At 41.1% G+C, this 25,910-nt stretch overlaps 1 protein-coding gene and 1 long non-coding RNA gene across 3 annotated transcripts in view; one reads left to right on the top strand and one right to left on the bottom strand.

The window, feature by feature from the left end:
- pus7 (pseudouridine synthase 7) overlaps window positions 1-25,910 on the top strand; it is a 53,680-nt gene that overhangs the window by 7,655 nt on the left and 20,115 nt on the right. For both annotated transcript variants that reach the window (XM_070897311.1, XM_070897310.1), the window contains exons 3-7: window positions 1,004-1,088; window positions 2,284-2,385; window positions 3,637-3,781; window positions 24,233-24,344; window positions 25,818-25,895. In XM_070897311.1, the coding sequence (XP_070753412.1) occupies window positions 1,004-1,088; window positions 2,284-2,385; window positions 3,637-3,781; window positions 24,233-24,344; window positions 25,818-25,895 (522 nt within the window). The remainder of the gene's footprint in view (window positions 1-1,003; window positions 1,089-2,283; window positions 2,386-3,636; window positions 3,782-24,232; window positions 24,345-25,817; window positions 25,896-25,910) is intronic.
- LOC139278485 (uncharacterized) overlaps window positions 11,240-25,910 on the bottom strand; it is a 48,796-nt gene continuing 34,125 nt past the window's right edge. The window contains exons 2-3 of the long non-coding RNA XR_011596278.1: window positions 12,365-12,465; window positions 11,240-12,034 (exon numbers count right to left, since the gene is read on the bottom strand). This is a non-coding gene — a long non-coding RNA (uncharacterized lncRNA). The remainder of the gene's footprint in view (window positions 12,035-12,364; window positions 12,466-25,910) is intronic.

Below are 25,910 nucleotides of genomic sequence, written 5' to 3'. Positions count from 1 at the left end.
AGTTGAGGCTGGCTCATTGAATGTTTTCAAGTCAAAGATAGATAGATTTTTAAGCAATAAAGGAATTAAGGATTACGGGGAGAGGGCGGGTAAGTGGAGCTGAGTCCACGACCAGATCAGCCATGATCTTATTGAATGGCGGAGCAGGCTCGAGGGGCTAGATGGCCTACTCCTGTTCCTAATTCTTATGTTCTTATGTTCTTATATGAAAATTATGTTTACTGCATGACTGTGTGTAGACCACAGCTACAAATTCCATCTTGCAAGTTCAAACTTTGACTTCCATTTTGAGCAGAAATCAATGGTTGTTAATTGTATGAGTTCAATAAAATATTTACACGTGTATGATAGTAGAGAAGAGGAGCCTGGGGTTATATTTGTTTCCAGGATGATCCTAGAATAGTGGGTGGTTTTGATTGAGGAGAGCTTGATACGGTTGAACCAGATCTGATGATGGACAGCTAAGCCGGTTGTATACCTGGTGAGCTCATGTTTGTGCCCCATGGCATTTCAATATGAATAATCCTTTTTTCAATTGAGAAATTTCTTGTAGTGCTATGACTAAAGTATGTTCAGATGAAATCTAAGTAGAATCTACTCCTGTTGATTCAAAGTTGTTCATTGCTTGAAAAAAAATGAGTTCAAATTAAGAAAATCAGTCGACGGAACAGAATTTGAAATCTCTAATAATTCAAATGAATTAATGCAAATTAAGAGGAGTTGGACTGTACAGTAAAATTTCCTTTGCTCTGAATTCACTCTTCAAGGTCAAGCCTCAAACCCACCACCGATTATGGCTGACGATGAGTAATATCTCCTGCATCTTAGTTATTTAAATGAGCATATTGAGATAATTATAAATCATGAATATTCACATTCCCTGACTAATTGAACAAGGATGCAACTTGGCACAATGAAGAGAATTTGAACTTTTTTCATTTTTTTAAAAAGAGAGTAAAATTGAAGCTGTTTTCTGCAACTTTTGCACTTTTATCTCAAACAGGTATTCAGATTTTGTTGTGCATGAAATAAACAAGGATGGAAAGGTAGTTGTCCTAGATGATTTGTCTGTACCAGCTAATGATGAGGTAAGAACGGTTAGTTTGTAATTCAACTTTTAGCACGAAAGGTGTTTGGCATCAAAATAGCTTTTCTGATAAATCAGTGAAACTGCATGAAAGGGCACTGAACAGTGTAATAATAAATACACTGCCATAGTAAATCAGCTAATTTGTAATAGTACCTATGGCAGCTAAATGTTGTACAGAGGAAAACTATAGTAAGCAAGGTTTCTCTTCAGTAAAGTTCCCTAAAGCAGTAGTGTTTAATATGGAAGAGCTTAAGTGAGATTTGTTCATGTCTATATTGGGTCGGCCATCGAGTTGAAGACACATTGGGGTGCGGGTAGGGAACGACACAGAAGTTCCATCTCCAAAGGTGGGCTGTACCGTGCTTCTGCATGTACTGTACTCCCAGTGCGCAGCACACACACACTGTGTAGGTACATTATCTGCATATGTAGTTATTTCTATCTGCTAGTGAACCTCTTCTATATTGCACAGTCATTTGCTTTAATATTAAAATTATATTGTTTTTCAACTTGCTAAGAGTTCAATTTATTCCATGTATGTGAGGCTAGGATATGCAGTAGCTCAGCAATATGTTGCCTGTAGTTTTTGTTTAGGAATGGTTCCAGAGAGACCAAAAAGATAGTGAGGGAAATAGATTTTAAAATAAGACAAACAACTAAATGACTTCTTTCTCAATGATTCCATCCCCACGTTAGAATTAACTTCCAAATATCTACTTCTGATATTTACTGATACTGGCCTTACATTATCCTGCTTGCACGACACATATATTGATCTTAAGGATAAAAGAAATGTAGATGAATAGTATTAGGGAGCTGCCGCATGCTGCCTCTTAGAGTATGGATCCACAGTTTTTCATGCAGAGATTTCTGGACGGCAACCATGAGGTGCCAAGCAAAGGCCATGCACTTTCTCACAGGAGGAATAATTCAAGGACAGACCCCATGCACTTCATAACTGCTGTCGAAAGGCTAACGTTAGCGGCAGAACATACTGTTGTCCTGCCTCCAATCAGCCACAGAAGATGCATGATGTGATGAGGTTCTTTTTTAAAAAAAAATAAATAAATAAAACAAGTTATAATACTGTTTCCTTATTTTTAATTTTCTCTCTTGCTGCTTTCCCTCCCCCTCCATTTGACTGGTAAATACCGCTTGTATAAATTAGCGTGTGACATCTTTTAATCTTTTAGGAACCTTCAGAGGACATTTTTTCAGTTTTGTCTGCTCAAGACAAACAACGTTTAGAAGACCTTCAACTCTTTAAGAATAAGGAAGACTCTGTTGTGATAGAGGTATGAAGATAAGTTACTACAGAATTATATGGAATATTCAATACAGAAACCGGCCATTTGACCCAACTATGCTGTGCTGGAGTCTCTCCCCATTCCACCTGCCTCATCTCAGCCTTTCAGCATATCTTTCCAATCCCTGTTCAATCTTGTACTCATCTAATTTTCTTTTGAAAACATCTAAGATACTTGCCTCAACCACTTCCTGTGGTAGCAAGTTCCACATGCTAACCACTCTGAGTAAATACATGCCTCTTTAGTTCCTTATTGGATTTATTAGTTACCTATATTGTATTTATGGCTCCTAGTTTTAGATTCTCTCAAGTGGAAACACTCTCCACATCTAACCAGTTGAACAGCCAGCATTGGCACAGACACAATGTGACTGGCTGTAGTTCCCTTCATTGCTAACAGCTACATTTGACAACAATGCCATCTGTATACCTGGAAATATGCATATTTTCTTCTTCATGCTCAAATACACCCATTATCTTTTCCTCCAAGTACAGAAAAGATAGTCAGCACTAACAAACTTAGATGTGAACTATAGCAATGAGCCAAAGACCGGCTGATCAATGATGGATTTGCCATCTTGTCCTTAAAATGGGTTGTCCTCAATTTTTGCTTTTACGTGCATTATTATTGCTGATATTTAAAACATACAATTTCCTTTTTCAAAAATAAATCCAGTTGGGGGACTTTGCAATCCAATGAGTTGTCTTTCCAGTTTTATTTTCCCTCCCAACATTTTTCAAATATTAAATGAGTCCATACAATAGCTTGTAAAGCTTTATGACATTCTATATATTTAATATTTTCAATGAAAGTCCTTCTCTAGGTTTTAACAATCTCTTCCATTCTCTCTCATTGTGCTCACTAGAACTCCCCTATCCCTACACGTACACCCAAATCTTATCCCCCAGTACCAGTGATGCAGATGGTAAGGTTGCCCTGTATGTTGTCAAAAATTGTGTTTTTGAAATATTTTTTTTTGCAAGGTATTGTTTGCTGTTTATAAAAGGAGGTTTTAATTCTTTCCATGGCAACTGTGTGGAGGAGCTTGCTTGTTAACTTGACATCTTCTGTGTAGAAATACATTGCCAAACTGGAGTTAGATATCATTGCTGGTAACCGGGGCTGCACTTCTGACTTTTGTTAAATTCTCTTCCTTTTATTGCCTTGTTTCTGTTTAAGATTTTTTCCTCTTTTTGTTTCTCGTTCTCTTTTTAATTTTTCAAAGATCTTTCTAAACAGGTTGTTGAAGATACTAAAGAAAAAAGAACAGTTATTCATCAGGCTGTGAAGAGTCTCTTTCCTGGGCTAGAGACTAAAACTGAAGAAAGAGAAGGAAAGAAATATATTGTCGCTTACCATGTTGCTGGGAAGACTGCACTGGCAAGTAAGTTTTATACTATGGCAGATCTTCATGGATTTGTCACTTTAAAAAAAAAACAGCACTTAAGGAAATGTGCTGAATTACTGAAACTCTGTGTTGGTGTCCAGGCAAATCCAAAAAATGTCTTAAACATTAAATTTGTCCTTGTAACATGCGAATGATTTGCTAACTTGGATCATTACACTTTTGTTAACTGAGTAGTTGCTTTTTGGGATGCTTCTCAAGAATATGTATTTTCTAAAATTTATGAAACTTTAAGTCTCAATATTTTTGTTTAATCTTTATCTAAACATTTTGTTTGTGAAGTTTTAGAAAATAATTTTCTTACTTTTCAGAATGCATATCATTTGCTTAAGTTTGCTACTAGTGCAAGATGCTGTATATATTTTAGAATACAGCTTTTGCATGCATCATGCATGTGTTTGTTCCCTTGGTCATGCATGTGTGTTTTTTTTTCAAAGAATTAACTACATCCATGGTAAAGTCATGCTGTTTTCACATTGCTAGATCTTTACCTGTGTTATGCAATTTGTGCTGTTAGCCAAGTGCTAAATATTGACAGGGTTCTATACGTTGAAGCAGCAGCAAAAAAAAAATGAGACATGTACAACGGATTAAGCAACTTATGGAGTTGCAGATCCTGAAGGCATAACATTTGCTGTCGATTTAGGCATTTTATATAAAAATGCACCTTGATGGTCCTGGAACAATTACAGTATATAATTGATGAGCATCAATTCAAATTGAGCTTACTACTGATAGGTGCTGAATTATACTGTTCTGTTGGACAATTTTTGAAAATTAATTTGGCTTTGGTATATAGTCTGGTACTGGCATTATGAAAGCTTATGATAAAACTGAGGCACTGTGTGAAGAATGGAACCTTTATCATGAGAGTGGAGCTGTACCTATGTCTTATGTTAATGATACAAGTCCAGTGCTACTACATGCACTCTAGTATGTGTACTGTCTGTCACAATAATTTACAAATAGTTACACTGGTGCAGAGCAAAAATGTGAAAACTTTGAAACGGACAAAACAGCATAACACTGCCCTTTAAAAGTTCTAAAATATATGTAGAAAGATCTTAAAGCTATTTTGAGCTGATTTGGTTAAATCAGCAAATGCAATTATGGAACCCAAAAATGAAAATGAAGGTATTTTCATTATATATTTTCATAACAACTGGTTTAATTTTGATCAATTAGCTGTGCTGCTTGATGAATTAGTCATAACTCGACTCCTAATGACATATTGCTGGCTAAATCATAAAGATGAATTGGAACGAAGAGTTGCATAATTAGTAGCTCTGACTGTTCCCTGTTGAACTCCATGATGGGTAGTTGCATTTGAAACTGATTCTATAATGCAGTTTGGGGCAGTAAGAATTAGGATTGGTAGAGAAGGTCACTTAATGACTGCAAGTGGAGTTTAGTATGAAAAATGTTGAGTGCAGATCCAAGTAAAAATTAATGCTTAAAATATTTCTCGCATCATTTATTCTGTGTGGCTAACTGAGAGTTACTAGCTGTGAGTTGCTGAAGAGGCACAGAGTCTGCATTTATGGCAAATGTAAATATTTGGTGTTGACAATGTTAAATGCCTTCTGCTTAAAAATTATAAAAGCTGTTACTCAAAAATGTCAATGGGTTTAAAAGTTGAAATATTAAAAGTTTTAGGTGTGGGGTCATGGAGTACTGAGTTGGCAGTTCATGCCGATAATTCCTTTTGCAGTAAATGTCAGCTGTGCCTTAAAGGGAGATCAGGCGTCTCTATAAAGGTTAGGGAGAATGTGTTTCTCCAAGCTCCTAGTGACCGTTGGCAGATTAGCAAACATGTTGTTTGCCTTGCTTTTTAGTTTCTGTGTGACCCAGGAACATTTAAAGGAGAAAGTGGGGAAAACTTTTAAAACATTTTTTTTTTTAAATGCACATGGTTTTGTATGAGGTTTAACCACATGGCTAATATTTGGGGGGTTAGATTTTGCATTTAGTACATGTCACGTGTGGGGCCATAATCCTAATGAAGGCTGCATGATCAGACTAGATGAGGGTAGTATACACTGACGTCACCAACTCTTGAGTCTGACCGTCAGTAAGCTCGCTTGCAGCAAAACAAAATTTGCAGCGGTGGTGAGTCCAGAATCAGACTTTCAGGACTGCTTATTTTTATGTTTGGGGCATAAGCATGTGAAGAATAATAGCAAATGGTTAGCACACGTAGTTAATACAGATTAATCAAAAAGGCCGATTTCTGTATTCATGCAGACAGTTTTTCATTAGTAAGCTACATGAAAACTAAACTCAATACATTTGGTTGGGATTTGGAAAAGCGAACATTAAAATTTCCAAATTGTATTCTTCAAAAAGCACTGAAGCATAAATTTGAATCCCTTTTACAGTTGGGTTTGTTCCTTGCTACTTGTATGATTACTTTTCGGTTGAGTTGACATTTAATTGTTATAATTATTGTGTTTCTTGCTCTTCCACCTTCTTATCTGTCTGTGGGTTTAGTAGACTGATAAAATCTGACTATTCTCATGCTCTATCCGGGAAAAGTGGGCCAGACTCTGCATCTGCTCATGTTCAAAATGGCAAGACAATGGGACTACAAAAATCTTGATAGAATTTACAGTGATGGCAATTGCATCACTACCACAATGAAAGCATGACCTTTTATGATCAATAGGTAATGATTTTCTAAAATGAAAATTCTCTCCTTTATGGATGGGCTGAAATATTTTGTATTAAATATGAAAAAGTCCGGTCAATTCTTTGTGAACCCTGAGTATAATCAGTATCCAAAGAAAACTGTAAGGATCCAAATAAGAAAAGAGATGGGAATGATTCTTGGGGCAGATTGTTCTGATTTGGGGCAAAATGTCTTTAGTCTGTCGAGAGAGGGACAAGTTCTACCTCAATTGTGAGATTTTTGATTAATAAATTGGATGCATCTCGTATGAGTATCTATTAATTGGTAGGTTTGAAAAAAACAATTCTTTATATGGTTTAATTATTTAATTGTGAGTAGTAAAGAAAGTAACAAACTTGTTCTCGAGTTTTAGTGAAGGCAACTAAAGTGGGCATTGTATTCAGTTGTATAAACAAAGAAAATATTAGGTAGTGTTTTGACAATGAAAATGGCTTAAAGCAGAGAACCAGTGTAGAGAAAGTATTTTTTGTTCTAAAACACCATTCTATATAGAAAGTAATAGATTAACCATTAGTTTTTTTGGGCCTGATTTTGCTGGAAATATAATGGCATCTGAACAACGCATGGTGTTATTAATGTGCAAATTGTCCAGCAACTTGTCGTGCGGAAGAGATAGTCCGTGAATTGTAAATCAGTGCAAGTTGCTGGCTGACTTGCGCCGCTCGGCTTTGAGAACACGGCTTCTTGCGCTTAACCTCCCCATGATTTTCATGAAGTTGCTGCAATTAGGAACATAGAAACATAGAAAATAGGAGAAGTAGTCGGCCATTCGGCCCTTCAAGTCTGCACCGCCATTCAATATGATCATGGCTGATCCTCTTATCTCAACACCATATGCCCGCTTTTTCCCCATACCTCTTGATGCCTTTTTTTTTTAGAAATCTATCTATCTCCCTCTTAAATATATTCAGTGACTTGGCCTCCACAGTCTTCTGTGGTAGAGAATTCCACAGGTTCACCACCCTCTGAGTGAACCTGTTCACCACATCTCTGTCCTAAATTTCCTACCCTGTATCCTGAGACTGTGACCCCTTGTTCTAGACTTCCCAGCCAGGGGAAACATCCTCCCCGCATACAGTCTATCCAACCCAGTCAGAATTTTATACATTTCAATGAGATCCCCTCTCATTCTTCTAAACTCTAGTGAATACAGGCCTAGTCGACCCAATCTCTCCTCATATGACAGTCCTGCCATCCCAGGAATCAATCTGGTGAACCTTCGCTGCACTCCCTCTATGGCAAGTATATCCTTTCTTGGATAAGGAGACCAAAACTGCACACAATACTCCAGGTGCGATCTCACCAAGACTCTGTATAACTGTAGTAAGACTCCTTGCTCCTGTATTCAAATCCTATTGCAATGAAGGCCAACATACCATTTGCCTTCCTAACTACTTGCACCTGCATGTTTGCTTTCAACGACTGGTGTACAAGGACACCCAGGTCCCTCTGTACATCGACACTTCCCAAGCCATCACCATTTAAATAATACTTTGCCCTTATGTTTTTCCTACCAAAGTGGATAACTTCACATTTATCCACGTTATACTGCATCTGCCATGTGTTTGCCCACGCAATCAACCTATCTAAATTGCCTTGCAGCGTCTTTGCATCCCCCTCACAACTCACAATCCCACCTAATTTTGTGTCGTCAGCAAACTTGAAAATATTACATTTGGTTCCCTCATCCAAATCATTTATTTATATATATATATATAGTGAATAGCTGGGGCCCAAGCACTGATCCCTGTGGTACCCCACTAGTCACTGCTCGCCACCCCGAAAAAGATCTGTTTATTCCTACGCTCGTGTTTCCTTTCAGTTAACCAATTTTCAATCCATGCCAATACATTACCCCCAATCCTATGTGCTCTAATTTTGCACACTAACCTCTTATGTGGGACTTTATCAAAGGCCTTCTGAAAATCCAAATACACTACATCCACTGGTTCTCCCTTATCTATTCTATCAGTTACATCCTCAAAAAAAACTCCAGTAGGTTTGTCAAACATGATTTTCCTTTCATAAATCCATGTTGACTTTGTTTAAACCTGTTGATATTATCCAAATGTACCGTTATCACATCCTTTATAATAGACTCCAGCATTTTCCCTACTACTGATGTCAGGCTAACTGGTCTGTAGTTCCCCGGTTTTCTCTCTTCCCTCCTTTTTTAAATAGTGGGGTTACATTTGCCACCCTCCAATCTGCAGGAACTGTTCCATAATCTATAGAATTTTGGAAGATGGCAACCAATGCATCTACTAGTTCCATGGCTACCTCTTTTAGTACTCTGGGATGCAGATCATCAGGCCATGGGGATTTATCTGCCTTCAGTCCCATTTGTTTCTCCAGCACTATTTTCTTACTAATAATCATTTCCTTTAATTCCTCTTGCTCACTAGACCCTTGGTTCCCTAGTATTTCTGGGACATTATATGTCCTCTTCCGTGAAGACAGAACCGAAGTATTTATTTAATTGTTCCGCCATTTCCTTATTCCCCCATCATAAATTCTCCTGTTTCTATCTGTAAAGAACCTACATTTGTCTTCACTAATCTTTTTCTTTTTACTTGTAGAAACTTTTACAGTCGTTTTTTATGTTCCTTGCAAGTTTACTCTCATACTCTATTTTTCCCCTTTTAATCAATCTCTTGGTCCTTTTTTGCTGAATTCTAAACTGCTCCCAATTCTCAGGCTTGCTACTTTTTCTGGCAACTTTGTATAATTCCTCTTTGGATCTAATGCTATTCTTAATTTCTTTTGCTAGCCATGGTTGGGTCACTTTTCCTTTTGTGTTTTTACACCAGAAAGGAATGTATAACTGTTGCAATTCATGCATTCATTCCTTAAATATTAGCCATTGCCAATCCACTGTCATGCCTTTTAATAAATCTTACCAATCTATCATAGCCAATTAATTCCTCATACTTTCGTAGTTTACATTGTTTAGATTTAGGACCCTAGTTTTGGATTGGGCTACTTCACTTTCCATCTTAATAAGAAATTCAATTATGTTATAGTCACTCTTCCCTAAAGGACCCTGCACAACAAGACTGTTAATTAACCCCTTCTCATTACACAATATCCAATCTCGGATAGCCTGTTCCCCAGCAGGCTCCTCAACCTACTGGTCTAAAAAACCATCTCGTACACACTCCAAGAATTTATCTGCCACAGTATTATTACTAATTTGGTTTGGTCAGTCTATATGTAGATTAAAGTCACCGATGATTACTGTCGTACCCTTGCTACATGCATCTGTAACTTCCTATTTGATGCCGTCCCCTACACTGCCACTACTGTTTGGAGGCCTATAGACAACTCCCACCAATGTTTTCTGCCCCTTGATGCTCCTTAACTCCACCATATTGATTCTACATCTTGATTTTTCAGAGCCAATATCCTTTCTCACTATTGCTCTGATTTCATCCTTTGCTAACAATGCCACACCGCCCCCTGTTCCTTTTTGCCTGTTCATCCCAAATATCGAATATCCTTGGATATTCAGTTCTCAACCCTGGTCACCCTGCAACCATGTCTCCGTAATTGCACTGCCCGTCGAGGTGAAGGTGACTGCTGCACTTGCCTTCTATACATCCGGTTCCTTCTAGGCATCAGTTGGGGATACGTGCTGCATCTCTTAGTTCGCTGCATCGCCAGGTAACTGATGCACTGTACGCACGCAGGATGGACTTTATAAAATTCCCAGTGACCAGGGAGGCACAGGGTGAGAGGGCTGTGGAATTCGCCCAAGGTTCAGGGTGCCATTAACTGTACGCATATCGCCATGCGAGCACCTTTACAGAAGCCAGAGGTGTACCGAAACCGAAAGGGATTCCACTCCCTGAAACGGCAGGTTGTCTGCGACCATACGCAGCGCATCATGGCAGTCAATGCCCAGTTTCCAGGGAGCATCCATGATACTTTCATTTTGTGTGAGAGCACTGTCTCTGACCTGTTTTAAGTCTCAGCCACAAGGTCACAGCTGGATGCTGGGGGACAAAGGATGCGGCTTCGCCACCTGGCTCATGACCCCGCTCTGGAACCCTCAGACAGAAGCCGAGCATCGCTACAATGACAGCCATACACGCAATATCATCGAAAAGACAATTGGAGTGCTGAAGCAGCGATTCCGATGCCTGGACCACTCTGGAGGCAGCACACTGAGCAGGTCGTTGAGTTCATTGTGCAATGCTGCATGCTATACAACTTAGCCATCATGAGGGGACAGGAATTGGCACAGGTGATTGCAGGACCACCTAAGGAGAGGAGGAGGAGGAGGAGCCTGGCAATGAACCCATGCTACACCCCCCCCCCCCCCCCCCCCACACACAACACTACAGAAGAAGCCTCGTGGAGGTTTTGTAATTGCAAAAGTTTTACGTCAGCAGCTCATAAATGAACACTTTGCTTGAACGGTGAGAGTTACCTTTTACCTTTGCTTGGCTACTCTGTGGAACCATGATGACTATTGCCCCTCATTATCTAAAAGTGAGACACTGTACAAGAATGGGTAACTTGACTAAAATGTTTCATGTAAAATTTTGAAAAATTTTCAAGTTAATTTTTTTATCAACAGTATACTTTCTCAATGAACAATAACAATAAACTGTGGCCACAACAAGAACAACAAATAAATAACCAACATACACCCCCCCACCCCACCCTGTTCAATTTTACCTGCAGTCACCACTCTCACCACCTCTTTCTCCTCCTCCCCCCTCCCCCCAAGATCCTTACCCACAATTGCTTCCTCCCGTTACCCCTACCTCTAGCCACGTTGAGACCAGGACGTTGTGCAGCAAGGCATCCAGAGCATTGCTCTTGTTGGGGGGATAGACACTGGCAACGCCATGTGTGGATCCAATGGAGAAGCTCGGGATGTGGAAGACCCGGCTTCTGAGTCGGAATATAGTTCTACCTTCCAACCCACAGATGCTGTTTGTCTGGGTGGTGTGACATTGGGGGCTGCCGTGCCAAATGTTGAGACCATCAATTGCCGCATGGCATTGACAGACTCGGTGTTTTGCCGCAGTCAGCTGCGACATATCCTCCGATTTCCATGCGGATTGTGCGGCGATGTTCCCGGATATTCCACCCAGGGCCTGGAGAGGCTCACGACCTACATCGACGCTCTCCCTTGACAGTCCCACCATGTCCAGGTTTGCGTCTGCCTGTTTCGGAGCATATCTGCTTTGCTGAATCAGCCTCCTTGGAGGTGGCATTCGGGCTTGTACACTCAGGGGTGCATTGCTGCACACCGCTTGGTCCTGCAACCTCTGAGTCGGTGAACCCATGATCCTTCTGAGGGAGTGGTGGCCTCAGGTAAAGTAACTATATTTTCAGATCCCACAAAAACCTCCTCCACCTCCAGTTCTGCAGCATTGATCCCCCCGCAACAGCTGTGTGCATAGGGTCCTGTGGTTGCCCTTCTTCTTCCCCATCGTCTTCAACGTCCTCGTCCCCCCAAATTCGCCTGAACAAGGTGGAGGTGGAGGTGGAGGCTCCCATAGTGGGATCGAGCGCTTGCGACTCCTCAGCTGGAAATAGAAAGCAACATGCGAGTGGTTAGCAGCAGGGGAGGGGTCAGGGTGACATGAGTACGGTCACACAGCGAAGGCTTATTTAAAAGAGCACCACTACTGCATTGTATGTCATCGAGGAACACTACATGAAATTACCCTAACCCAAATCCACAGACACTACATGACATTACATTACATGACCCAAACATTACATTGCATAACTCCAACATTACATTACATTACGTTACATGACCCCAACATAACCCGTGAATTTTGCAGGACTTGCCCTCAACTGTCACTAGATCAGCACCACCACGGGTAGCCGCCCCGATTGTGGGCACCTACCAGGGCTGCCACACGTTCCTCCACCTCTGTCAGCTCCAATATTTTTTGGGGGACCACCCTGCCATGCGTCGCTGCTCCGCTCTGCTGTTTGACAGTTTCTTCTACAAAAATGACAATAGCAATGCTTTATCGAATTGCCCATCTGCTGTTGCAGCACACACCGATAAACATCAAAGCACTAATAACATACTATGTGCATTTAATGTAGTCCTTCGTTTAATGTCCCATTAAGCTGCTTACTATTACTTACTCTTGCGACCGCAACAAGGTCATTCCACCTCTCCCTGCACTGTTGTTTAAGGAGATACACTGTTTGTCCCATTGTTCACCAAAGTCCCAGATGCCCTGTTGGCCCTGCTGCTCCGTCATCAGTTTGCACTTCTAGCAACTTTGTGGGAAAATTTTTTTTAAACCCAAACATGAATTGTAAATGTAACTAACTGGGCACACCGCGTGATGCCCTGCTCCAGCGAAATGTGGCCCGATGTATTTTATAGATGTCAGTTTTGCTGGCTTGGACACCTTTGTAGTCAGTTGGGTCTCAGTGATAACTGCTTTGTTAACATAAGAACGTAAGAAATAGGAGCAGGAGTAGGCCATACAGCCCATCTAATAAGATTATGGCCGAACTTCTGCATCAATTCCACATTCCTGCCTTATCCCCATATCCCTTGATTCCCTTAGAATCCAAAAATCTATTGATCTCAGTCTTGAATGTACTCCTCATCTGAGCATCCACAGCCCTCTGGGGTAGAGATTTTCAAAGACTCTCAACCCTCTGAGTGAAGAGATGTCTCATCTCAGTCCTAAATGGCTGACCTCCCTTATCCTGAGACTTTGATCTCTAGTTCTCGACTCTCTAGCCAGGGGAAACAGCCTCAGCATCTATCCTGTCAAGTCCACTAAGAATATTATATGCTTCAATGAGATCGCCTAAACTCCAGAGAATATAGGCTTATTCTACTCAATCTCTCCTCATAGGACAGCCCATTCATCTCCAGGAATCAATCTAGTGAACCTTTGTTGCACCCATCCCCCCCCCCCCCCCTTCAAGCCAAGTATATCCTTCCTTTGGTAAGGAGACCAAAGCTGTACACAGTACTCCAGATGTGGCCTCACCAAAACCCTCTATAATTGCAGCAAGACTTCTTATGCTTATACGCCAACTCCTTTGGAATAAAGGTCAACAGACTATTTGCCTTCCTAATTGCTTGCTGTATGTTAATTTGTGTACAAGGACTCCCAAATTCCTCTGAATACTAACATTTATTCGTGTCTCATCTTTTGGATACATTGCACTCTGTCCCCTCATCTAAGTCACTAATATAAATTGAAAATAGCTGAGGCCCAAGCACTGACCCCTGCGGCACTCCACTAGTTGCACCCTGCCATCCCGAAAATGACCCGTTTATTTCTACTCTTTGTTTTCTGTCCGTTAACCATTCTTCAATCCATGCTGATCTATTACCCCCAATCCTATGAGCTCTAACCCTGTGTAATATTCTCTTGTGCTTTTTGAAATTCCAGATACACTACATCCACTAGTTCTCCCTTATCCATCGTACTAGTTACATCTTCAAAAACAGATTTGTCAAACACAGTTTCCCTTTCATAAAGCCATGTCGACTCTGTCTAATGTAATTTTCCAAGTGCCCTGTTACCACATCCTTAATAGATTCTAGCATTTTTCCTTACTACTGATGTCAGGCTAACTGGCCTATAGTTCTGTTTCCTCTCTTCCCTCCTTTCTTGAACAGGAAGGTAATGTCTTGGCTCTGACTCGTTGGCCCCAAGTTTCCACATGATTTGCTCCTGATTTTTAGGAGTAACTGGTGTAGAACGGAGTATCTTAGAAATCGGAATTCTCGTCATTTAGTTTGCTCCAGTTCTAGTCAGTTCGAACAGTTTCACTTTGGAACAGAATTTATTTTTCAAAAGGGGGCGTGTCCGGCCACTTACGCCTGATTTCAAAGTTTCGTGAATGAAAACTTACTCCAAGCTAACGTAGAATGGAGTAAGTGAAGATTTATGTACGCTCGAAAAAACCTTGTCTACACTTTAGAAAATCAGGCGTAGGTTACAAATCAGGCGTAGGGAATGGTGGGGGGGGTGCTGTTTAAAGGGAAGTTTACAAACATTAAACACTTCAGTTTTACAAATAAAGAGCCATCATCAATAATAAATGATAAATACATCAATAAATCAACCAATAAATCAATCAAAAAAAATTAATAAGAAATAATTTTTTTTTTAAATCAATAAATAAAACATTTTCTACTTACCGACTGCAGCACCGGAAGCCCTCCAACAGCGTGCTGGGATACCCCCCTCAGTGTGTCTCTGTCAGTGTCTCTATCTCTGTCTGTCTGTGTGTCTCTCATTCTCTGTCTGTCAGTGTCTGTGTTTCTGACAACGAGGAGATGCGGGGGGGGGGGGGCAGAAGGAGAAGGGGGAGGGAGGCGTCCCCAGCACCAGATTTACAGGTAGGTGGCGTTGGGGGGTGGTGGTGGTGGGAGGGGGGGGGGGGGGAGGAGGGGGGTGGTGGTGGGAGGGAGGGAGGGAGGTTCGGTTCGGGTCGGGGGGACGGAGGGAGGTCAGGTCGGATCCAGTCGGGGGCTGGGGGTGGGGGGGGGGGGGCAGCAGGTGTCTGGTCCGGTCCGGAAGCGGGAGTCGAGTCGAGTCGGGAGGAAGCAGGAGCTGGCCGTGGGAGGAGCCTTATTCACGCAGCCCCAGTGAGGCCATTCGGCCAGGGCTAGGGGCTGCGTGCTTCGGGCCCCTCCCACACAGTTTCGGGCACCTGGAGCTACTGCACTTGCGCGCCCACTGTAGCGCGCATGTGCCGAGGTCCCGGCACTGTTTTCGGCGCAGGGACCTGGCTTCGCCCCCTACAGCTCCTGCTGCGCTGCGCCGAGGGCCAGAGGACCTGCAGGGAGGTGGAGAATCTGGAGGGTTTTTTTAGGCGCACTTTGTGGCGCAAAAAATGGGCGTCCAGGTCGGGACTGCGCGGCTCGAAACTTGGGCCCGTTATGTCTCCAGCTGTTTCCTATAGAGGCATAGCCAGTGAAAGATCTTATCGTAGTAGCCCAGCAGTGAGGGAAACCCGACTTGAAGTTTCTCATATTGACAACGAAATGAACTTTTCTGCAAAAACATCAAATAAAATAGAATGTGGGAGTATTTAAAATAAAAACTATTGCTTCAAATCTTTTCTTCTTTAATTAGCCAGTACATGAAAAAAAGAAGCGGCAGCAAAGTTGTGTATCATTGTTGGAGTTTTAAAAGAAACTACAATAGTGATCACCTTGTTCCATGCCTGAACTACTGTATCACTCTTGTTTAGATCAGTGATGTATTATTTGTCATTCTGAAGGTTTTGGATGTAATTGAAGCAACCGTGACACATATAAGGAAATGAATCAAAAATCTGTACTTGGGGAAAGCCAACTTTTGTGTGTGTGTGCATTTCTCCTCGCCCCTAGCCCGACCCTTTTTTATTTGGGTATAGATAGCGTCACAGCACTAAAATGATGAGTGTTAAAGCTGCATGGTAAGCAGGTACGTCTGAAAGAAAAGGCTTCGAAAACGGTAGTTATATGCCAAAATTACCGTTTTTGTTTTGCTATCGTTTTTAGGCCTGCTTTTCGGCCTTGAATTTGTGCAGCGGTAAAAATTGGCATTGTACGAGAATTCGCGGCGCAAACTGTTACGCCAACTTTAGTCCGAAGCCGATAGCGCTGTGACAGAGGCCTTGGTGGGGGAGGGGGAAACAACAAAAAAAAATTGCAAAAAAAAAAAAATTCACAAAACCCTTGCCTACTAAATCGCTGAAAAAGAATTAAAATATAAAAACTTTCAGGGCTGCACCACAGGTTTTATCCTGTCGGTATTCTGGGCGCAGAATGCGGGTCCTGAGAGCCAAAAATCGGTCGCAAATGCTCTTTCGGGTGTTGCACGTCAGTGCTCCTCTCCCCGGCGGCACGTGGAAGTGCCACCGCAAAAAGGTCACCGAAGATCCCACCGACCAAGTTTTTGCCGCAGAGGATCAAATTGCACCAAGGCTGAAAAGATTCAAATGGAAGAGATAAATCAGGAAGTCGTGTTTAGTTGATTCCAGTCTTAGGTTTTAAAGTCTGAAGATTATAAAAGGAATGAATGAATGAAGAGTTAAGGAGTTGCACAGTTATAAGACCCTGGGGAAGAATGTGATTGAATCGGGGCCCCGTCTTTATTGAAACACAGGTGATTTGGCAAATTTGGAATGAGAGGAAAATTCAGAGCATCATTGACTATAGTTGTATCATTGACTAAGATGCTTAAAATTAGAAAAAGATCATTTACTTAAAGATGAGCTTTTTCTAGTATTCTGTCCAGCAGAGCTGGGCTCCAGTCGTCTCGGTTAATCCTTGCCACTGGACCAAGACCTAGCTCTGTCAAGCCTGCGTGGTGGCTGGTGTGCAACGGCCACCACAAGTTTAAAAAAAATCCACGCACAGGCATCTTCCACCCTTCAACATGTAGTTCAGGACCTGGAATATTAGGTCCTTCATTGAAATACCTCTGAACTCTTCCTTTTTTAGCGTGGAAGCAAGTCATCCTCGATACGAGGGACTACCTATGATGATGATTCTGTCTAGGAATGCTAGATGAGCATCCTCACATTTGGACGTAGAGCTCATGTCTTGGATGGATGTGTATGTTGTAGTGAATTAAGATTTAAAGGGAAAAGTGCTTGCTACAAAAGAGGAAAACAAGCTGCTTGGGCTATGAAGGAGATAAGAAAGTTCATGAAGTCAGAAGAAATAGTGAGGCTAAAAATGCCAATGAGGGTAGGACTCGGAGCGAAGCAATAAAAGATAAGAGGTGGTTTGCTGTTCGTTACAGCTTTTGAGAGAGACGAAGAAACTGTGAAGAATGCTAGATTTTCATTGCCTCATGGAATCACATGATGAACAACAAAATGTAGTAATTCATCCATTGAATTGAAGACATGTCATCTGAAGGAAATGTAATCCTCAGGAAAAGAATGAATAGGGCTGGATGATGAGCGGAGGGGGATATTGCCATGAAGAAGAAATATAGGAGAGAGGACAAAGTCCTGAGTAACTCCTAAATTACTGGAAAAAGTCAGAGGCTGAGTCATCAACTACAACAGAGAGAGCGTGATTTGAGATGAAACTAGATAACTATGAGCATAATGTTCATGGAAGACCATATGATGGTGACTTGTTTTAGAAGTGTTTTGAAAATATCTAAAGCAATGATCGATGATTCACCAGAACATCCAAAAGCAGAGTGAGGTGTTTAACAACCAGAACATTGGTAGAAGAACCATTCTAAAACCATAGTTACAGTCATGACTTTCAAAGTGATGGATAATCTGATGATCAGCAGCAGTTTTAATTACATTGTAAATTATCGATATTAAGGCTGTTGTTTGAGGGAAAGAGATCAAAGAGAAATTTACTGTACCCTGTACTTATTACTGATAGTGTATTGTCTCAAAGAGCTGCAGTAACTCTATTCTTGCTTTGCAGCTTTCATTGTTTTTTAATTGCTTGGGCACAAACTGTATTGTAGCACCTTTAATACTGACAGGCTGAAGGGCTTGGTTGCTTGACATTCATTAAGTGTTGAAGCCTCGAGAGTATTGTGTCCATAATTGGACTCCATCAAGTTTGAATGTATAGCGATGAGACACCAAAGCTGTATTCGAACATAGTTTGCAAAATATTTCACAAACGACAAATATGTACAACTCGCTTGCCATTGGAGCTTGTAATTGGTGTGCTGTGAATCATTTGGCTGGTTATGTTGTGTGATTTTTTTTTTAAACTGCATTTAATGACATGGGCCCCAAGTTTCCACATGATTTGCTCCTGATTTTTAGGAGTAACTAGTGGAGAACGGAGTATCTTAGAAATCGGAATTCTCCACATTTAAGTTTTCTGCAGTTCTAGTCAGGTAGAACAGTTTCACTTTTGAACAGAATTTTTTTTTCAAAAGGGGGCATGTCCGGCCACTGACGCCTGATTTGAAAGTTTCCACCGTGAAAACGTACTCCAAACTAACTTAGAATGGAGCAAGTGAAGATTTTTGTAGGCTTGAAAAAACCTTGTCTACACATTAAAAAAATCAGGCGCAGGTTACAAATTAGGCGTCGGGAACGAGGGGGTGGGGGTGGGGGGGGGGGGGAAGGGAAGTCATTACATTCTACAATAAATCCTTAGTTATACTTATACAAATATTATACAAATAAATCTAACCTGAATAAAAATTTATAAGCAAAGAAAAGATTAAATAAACCATGTTCCTACCTGTGTGAAAGTGCTTCAGGCAGGCCTTTCAGGCAGCGGTTTGCCGTCGGGACCGACCGACGGCAGGGGGAGGGAGGGAGAAGGCTGCAGGAAGCCTCATTACTTGAGGCAGCCGTTCCCGACGGGCCCGACGGACGGCAGGGGGAGAAAGCTGCAAGAAGCCTCAGTGCTGATCATGGAAGGGCAATGTGGTTTTATTAAAAAATGTTAAAAATTGAACAGCTACAAAGAATTTGAATAGTCTCAAACAAGTGCATGTGTCCCGTTTATCACAGTCTATCTTTAATTACAGAACGCACTCCCTCACCCTCACACACAGAAATATCAAGAAAATTAAAATACAAGCCTTTGCAAGGGTTCAATAAACAAATTTTCACTTTTTCTGCAGCACTTTTTGAAATGACCGAGTGCCAATGTTTCCTTCAGACTGCGCGTGCGCGAACGCTCCAACGCGCACGCGCAGGGTTGCCGGCACGAAAAAAACTCATTTAAATTGTACCCGCCCCCTCCTACTTACAAAATCGGCGCGAGTGGTAGGCTCCGCCCCCTGGGCGCTGCGCCAAGCAGACATCGAGCTGCAAAGCGCTCGAGAATAGCGCGTTTTTTTTCAGGCACCGTTTTCGGCGCGAAAAACGGGCGCCCAGCTCGGAGGGGCACCTGTTTTGCCGCGTGTGGAAACTTGGGGCCATGGTGTCAGCAAATGTGCAGTAGCAAGATGTTCTATTAACTCCTCCTGGTAAACATGGTTTAGAGTTTGCTGTTAATAATACAATCCAAGCTTGTGTTACAATGGCAATAACGGCCACTAACCAGTTCTAACTAGTTCTGTTTGTTGCAAATATTCACCACAGAACACGGCAAATATTTTTGTAGTAATAGATTAAAGAGAATCCCTTAACTTCTGTAAAGTTTGTTTTCTTTTGTTGAATTTCTCCTCTCCGCCCATTCTGAGGACATTGAATCCTGTGGGATATAGTTCCACAGTTGCGAGGACTCATCCACATAGCCATTCTTCTTGTGAGAGTGTCGGCAGGCTATTTGACTACTGGTGGCTGAATCTGTCCTCCTCCCTCTTTCCAGCAAAGGTCACTGAGACGGCAAGCAGCAGTGGGAATCCCCGTCAATTTTATCTTGCTTGGTGCCATTCTCAGCTGGAGCAGCAGTAGGGACATTAAAATTGGTTTCAATGGGCTCAATTTTGGCCAGGAGTTGCTCCGTTTTTTTTTTGGCGTAACTTAATGATTCCCATTTTCCACAATCAATTTGCATCAGTGTAGTGAGTTAGTTACGATTTTTTTTAGTTTCGTTTTTTTTCCTCTCAAAAGGGGGCGTTACTAGCCACCTATGCCAGTTCTGCCCATTTAGACCAGCTAATAGTTATTCCATTTCTACTTAGGCCAGCGTATGTGGCCACTTCAGAAAACCCTTGTGGAGAGTTAAGAAATCGGCGCAGGTAGGTATATCGGAGGCCATTCGGCCTGGGATGGGGCGGGAAGGGAAGCGGAGAGGACCTGCACCTAAAGCACCAAGACTTACAAAGCACCAAACCTTGGAAACAAAAAGTAATAAGCATTCAGTAACAAAAAATTGAAGTAAGTTCTACCTTCATCTTAAAACTCGGCCCGGGAAGGCAGTGGGCCGGCTGGTGCGGGAGGCCACTCGGCCAGGGATAGTGCTCCTGTCTGGATGATTTCTATCAGTTCTAAGAGATCAATCGCACCGCCCTTAGCCCTGGCCGAGTGGTCTCCCGGTGCGATTTCTAAGATTAAAGTGATTAAAGCTTCAAATCAAATGGAACTAAGCAGTCTGTGCAATTCCCACTCCATACCACTACTCACAACATTTAGCTGGCATCGGGTCCCACACAGCGGCTGCAGCAAGACACGGAAAGGCTGGGGCGAGGAACTACTATGCATGCACGGACACTCCACTGCGCATGTGCAGACGTCCCGTCTCTGTTTTCGGCTCAGGACGCTAGCTCCACCCCCGACTCGACTGGCCATGTTTCGCAACCACAGGGAGGTGGCCGGACAGTGGCCAAAGTGGGAAGGAAATTTTCCGGTGCACTTTTGAATGGAGAAAAACTTTGCATCTCCGGTAAATGTGCCGAAAAACGGGCTGGGCCAAAATTGAGCCCAATGTCCCTGGTTAGAGAGGGGATAATTACCCAGGATTTGGACTTCTAATTGCTATCCCCAGACTGGCAGTGTCCGTGTGGACATTGGATGATGTCAGAATTGGGCTTGGCTGTGTGTCTCCCTGTGCTTAGATGGCCTGCCAACACTGGCTTTGAGGCGCACAGCAGAATATAGTCTGGTGCGTGTGGAACCACATCCCAAAAATGACAACAAAAGAGTGGGAAACAAAACTGATGTGTGGACAGCTATGTGGCTTACACTTATATTCTTTGATGACTAGTGAACAAGATTGGGGTGGTTGTTGGCCAAGTCCATCTTTGCTTGGTCAGTTATTCACTGTTCTGACGAAAGTCCAAATCCAGCAATTTTTAGATTCTGGGGTGTGAACATTGACTTAAAGTATTTCCATATGTTCATTTTGAAACTTGAGTGTGGCATTGAGATTAATACATTATAGCACAACTGGACATGTACATAGATAGCAAAATGAGCTAATTCTTTAGGAAGTGTGTTCAAGCCTTTCATGGAAGAAAGGTTTTTTCATATTCTAAAAAGGAAAAAAGCATTAATCTTGAGGCAAGTTGCCCATTATTAAACCAACAAATTGACTGTTATATTATTGGGCTTCAACCAAGACAGTAGAGATTTATCAGAGCTGCGGAAAAAAATGGAATTTTTTTCCTCCTTTGTTACTTTTGGGAGTCAAAACAGTATGATACAGAATATTTTTTCCGAAGACCTACCCACCATATTTTCCATGGAGCTTTTACTTGTACAAATGTTTTTGCATATAAACCAAGGAAATTACCAATTCGACAAAGGGAAAATTATGTATTGACATTTTTTGAACCTGCATGTTCAGTCTTTTCTTTAAGAATAGTTGTTCTCCACTCACTAGATACCATTGTATGTTATATTTGGAAAAACTTGTACAAGTTAATTAAATTTTAGAACTAAGTAATAACCTGATATGCATGTGTGAGAGATCGAGATTTGACTGATAATACGAACTTACTGTTGAATAGTGCGCTAAACTTGGGGGAGGGACTGAACTGTAGTACTTGGACTGCTTGATGACCTCCCTACTTCACATATTTTGCACATTCATAGCTGCAGTTCATGCATGGCCACCTGCAATACACCCACACTAGAATATTGTTCTACAAATTAAATAATGCTCTGTTTATACTTCTTATGCTTTTCAATGGTTGGACAGAGGTCAAAGCAGCAGGTAAGATATGTTTCATTCCACTGAAAAGAAATGTCGGCCATTATATGCAGCTTACCAAACTGAGGATTAGTCTATGAAGCTATTAATTGAAAGCACTATATTATATGGTTGATCCATTAAAAAAAAAAGACATTTCTAGAATTTCCCACATGAATAATCTATTTTACAGAATAACTTGTGAAGCGATACCTTTTGACTAAGTTTGTAATATATTTGGGTGGATTGTTTGTGTTGCAAATTCCTTAAACTGTATTGACCATTTGTATGGTTTTGATCTAATGATGCTGAGAAATATCTGTCTTTAGGTGTGTGTTGGCTTAATGTAAATGTAACATTTGGTTGCTAAGGTACAACTCCTGTTTGTCATGGGAGGTAATACAACACTCATTTGAAAACTGCTGAACTGGAACTTGATGAATGTTTGTCGCACAGTAGAGTTAAATTACAATCTATTATTAAGAAACACAAAACCAGCTCTATGCCCCACTTTGTGAATGACCAGTATGTTTAAGGAATGTTTATATAATTCACTGGAAAATTAATCTTCAGCCACATTGTACTTGGTGATTTTCTTAACTGATTTCTGTTGGATTGTGAGTTGAAAATCTAACCGTCTTTGTCACAAGTGAATTCCATCAAAAAGATTAAAATGGCAGTTTAAATGACCTTTTAGCTTTAGTGGAAGACAAATATAGCCAGGATTGAGTGTAAACATGGTGGGTTTTTAATGGCAATGGGTTAGAAATTGTTAACTTCAGTATATGTGTGCTATTTAATTTTCTAATCGTATACAAAAGCGTCAGCAAGTTGCAAGGAGTTCCATGTTCAGATATAGCTTGTACTTTATTTTAAAAATTCCCCCCTTTTTTAAAAAAAAGCACAATATAATACTTTGTCTTGATAATTTAAATTGCAAAGAATGTTATGTAGGTAAACATGGTAGCTATTTTGAAGATAGCAAATTCCCACAGTGAGATGAGTAACACAATTTTGCGGTGGTTGAGGAAGGAATGTTGGCCAGAACACTGGGAGAATTCCTTGCTCTTAACATCCACCTGAACCACTGGAGTGGGGAGGCAGGACCTTGGTTTATCACCTCAACCAGAGAATGATACCTCTGACAATGCAGCATACCCCCAGTACTGCACTGGAGTGTGAGCTCAAGTCCTGGAGTGAAATTTGAATCAATAATCTTTTGACTCTGGCAAGGATACAGCCAACTGACCAAAAATGGTATTATGGTAATACTGCCATCATACAACACCTTGGATTTATATAATGCTTTTAATGTAGTAACATGTAGAAGCAAAAGAAAAGGTTAGTGCAGACTGAAAACTAAGTTTGTTCTTGATAAACTGTGGGAAGTGTGGTTGAGCAGTTGATTTAACACAATTTTCGTACTGGCAAAAACATGCAAATGAATATTACATGATGAACAATCCCTGTTAAACAAAATGGAAACCTTATTTGCTGTTAGATTTTATATCTTTCCATTCACTTTTACACTTTCGCTATTCAAGAATCAAATACTGCATTTCGTATTTTTAAAACTTATTTTTGTTTCCTACTGTTAATTTGAAAATCATTTTTGAGCGGGTGTATAGGTTTTATAGTTGAGAAACAATAGCAACCATGCAATGTGCAGGCAAATTTCACTTGGGTCCATTTCACTAACTCTAAGGACTCAATCGAAAGCTCGAATGAAAATGAAAACATTTACAGTGCTATGGGAAAAGAGCAGGGATGTGGGACTAATTGGAGCTGGCACGGGCACGATGGGCCGAATGGACTCCTTCTGTGCTGCATCATTCTATGGTTCTATGACCGATGTGCAAAGCTATTGATCTGATCTATGGTTTTCATAGGAAAATGGAACAAATCGCAGAATTCAATCCTCAAGACTGAGTGTGTAAAAGTCCTGGAATCCAGGGAATAATAGCAGAATTTGACATCAGTCATGTTCCGTGAACTTACTGAAGCTTGCTTTTAGTTACAGATTGCAAATTGAATTTGAGAAACAGATCAACTTGTGTTTTGCTTCTTTACGTGGTCTTTATTACTCGATTATTGTTTTTATGTGACTTGCAAACTACTCTCTGAGAACAATGGTAACTGCGGGAAGAAAGAAGTGTACATTTTTTTCACTGATGTTTCTTTGGCATAATGAATTGTCTTCTTTTCAAAGATCCAAGAAAGCACTCGTGGCCCAAAAGCAGGGGGAGCTACTGCCATTTTGTGCTATATAAGGAAAACAAAGACACAATGGATGCTATTAATGTGTTGTCTAAGTTTCTGAGGTATGTTGAGTTGACTGTTATTACATAGCTTTCCTTTGAAGCAGATGTTGTTATATATTACTGAAACATTTTGCAGTTCTACTTTCAGTATGTATGAATAAAGCAGATTAAATACACACAAAATATATTATTAGTTGATCTCCAAGTTGCGCATGGGGAGTTGAGACGAGGAGCAGTATTCAGGTCAAGCAGTGTCACAGGGTGGGGGGGATAATTGCAGTAAGTGAGCGAGCAATGTGGAATGGGGGGGGTAGGAGACGGATAGGAGGCGACTTGGAGTCTAGAATGGAGGCAGAGAAAGGGGAAGAGGAGGAGGATGAATGAAAATGGTGGGAGGGGCAGGAGAACTGGTCGGGGGAAGGCAGGGGAATTACCTTTGCAGCGGTAAACATAATGAGGGAATAAAGGGGGAGCCAAGCAAACAATATATTTGGGGTGTGTGTGTGCGCACGTACGTGTGTGCCATATTTATAATGAAAACTGGCTGTGTGAGCTTATCACGCTGCAATTATACCCCCTCGGACAGTGGTGGCAATCCCTATTTTACTTCTGCTTCAGATTATCGGGAGAGAAATATATACAGTTCGCTGACGGTTACTCATCATTACTTGACACCTGCAGCAAATCTGAGAGTAAACTGATTTCTATTTTAAATAGCCATCTGAAAGATTCATTTTTAAAACAGCAACAGAAGTTTTAAGCTTTGAGGGAGAAAAGTGTTAATATTTATAACCCTCTTGGTATAGTCACTGCTGCTGTGTGGCATGCAAGGCTGACTGAGTGTGTGACAGGCAAGATGTGATGCCCTTCACATTGGCAATTATATTATTACCTACAGGCATAAATGGTCCTACAGGTAGTATAATGACAGCAGAAAGTTTACAATGAAAGTTTTCAAAATAAAACATGTGGCCCGTGTACAATTTTTAAGTCTGTATACAACTTCAGTATTTGATTACATAAGCTTACAAAATCTGCTGATCTATCACCAGATTCTTAATTCGCAATTATCTTTTCTCTGGGAGAACCAGTAAGCCACTCGATGACTGGCACAGCAGTGAAACTATAGTTAGTGGAATAATTTGTGACTATTCAGTCCATGCCCTTGCTGCCGTATCTTTTTGGGTCGTTGCCTAAATTGATTTCTAGCTGTAACAGCAGAGCTGCATATTTGGAGTTCTATGATGTGATTCTGGAATCATGCTTACAAGTTGTGAACTAATCCCTTCACATGCTTTGTTGGGTCTCAGTTCTGCGGTATTTAAAACTCAAGCCTCAAATATTGGTTTGAAGCAAGTCCAGGTTGCTAACATTCCTTTTTTGCCTGGAAACATGGAGACATTTTCAAAAGATCCATGTCTATTTTGATCCAGAGTTATGCATTTATAAAGCTGAACACCTTTTTTCCAATATAACCGTTTACATTTTTGTGCCTCAGTATCTTAAATATTATTTTCTTTCTTGTTTCTGCAGAGTCAAACCAAACATATTTTCTTACATGGGGACCAAAGATAAAAGGGCTATAACAGTACAAGAAATTGCAGTTGTAAAGTAAGTATTGTCAGA

The sequence above is a fragment of the Pristiophorus japonicus genome, chromosome 13 (genome assembly GCF_044704955.1).
Source record: "Pristiophorus japonicus isolate sPriJap1 chromosome 13, sPriJap1.hap1, whole genome shotgun sequence".
Classification (NCBI taxonomy): Eukaryota; Metazoa; Chordata; class Chondrichthyes; family Pristiophoridae; genus Pristiophorus; species Pristiophorus japonicus.
Note: the sequence above shows the minus strand (reverse complement) of the source record. Positions and strands in the feature narration are given on the sequence as shown.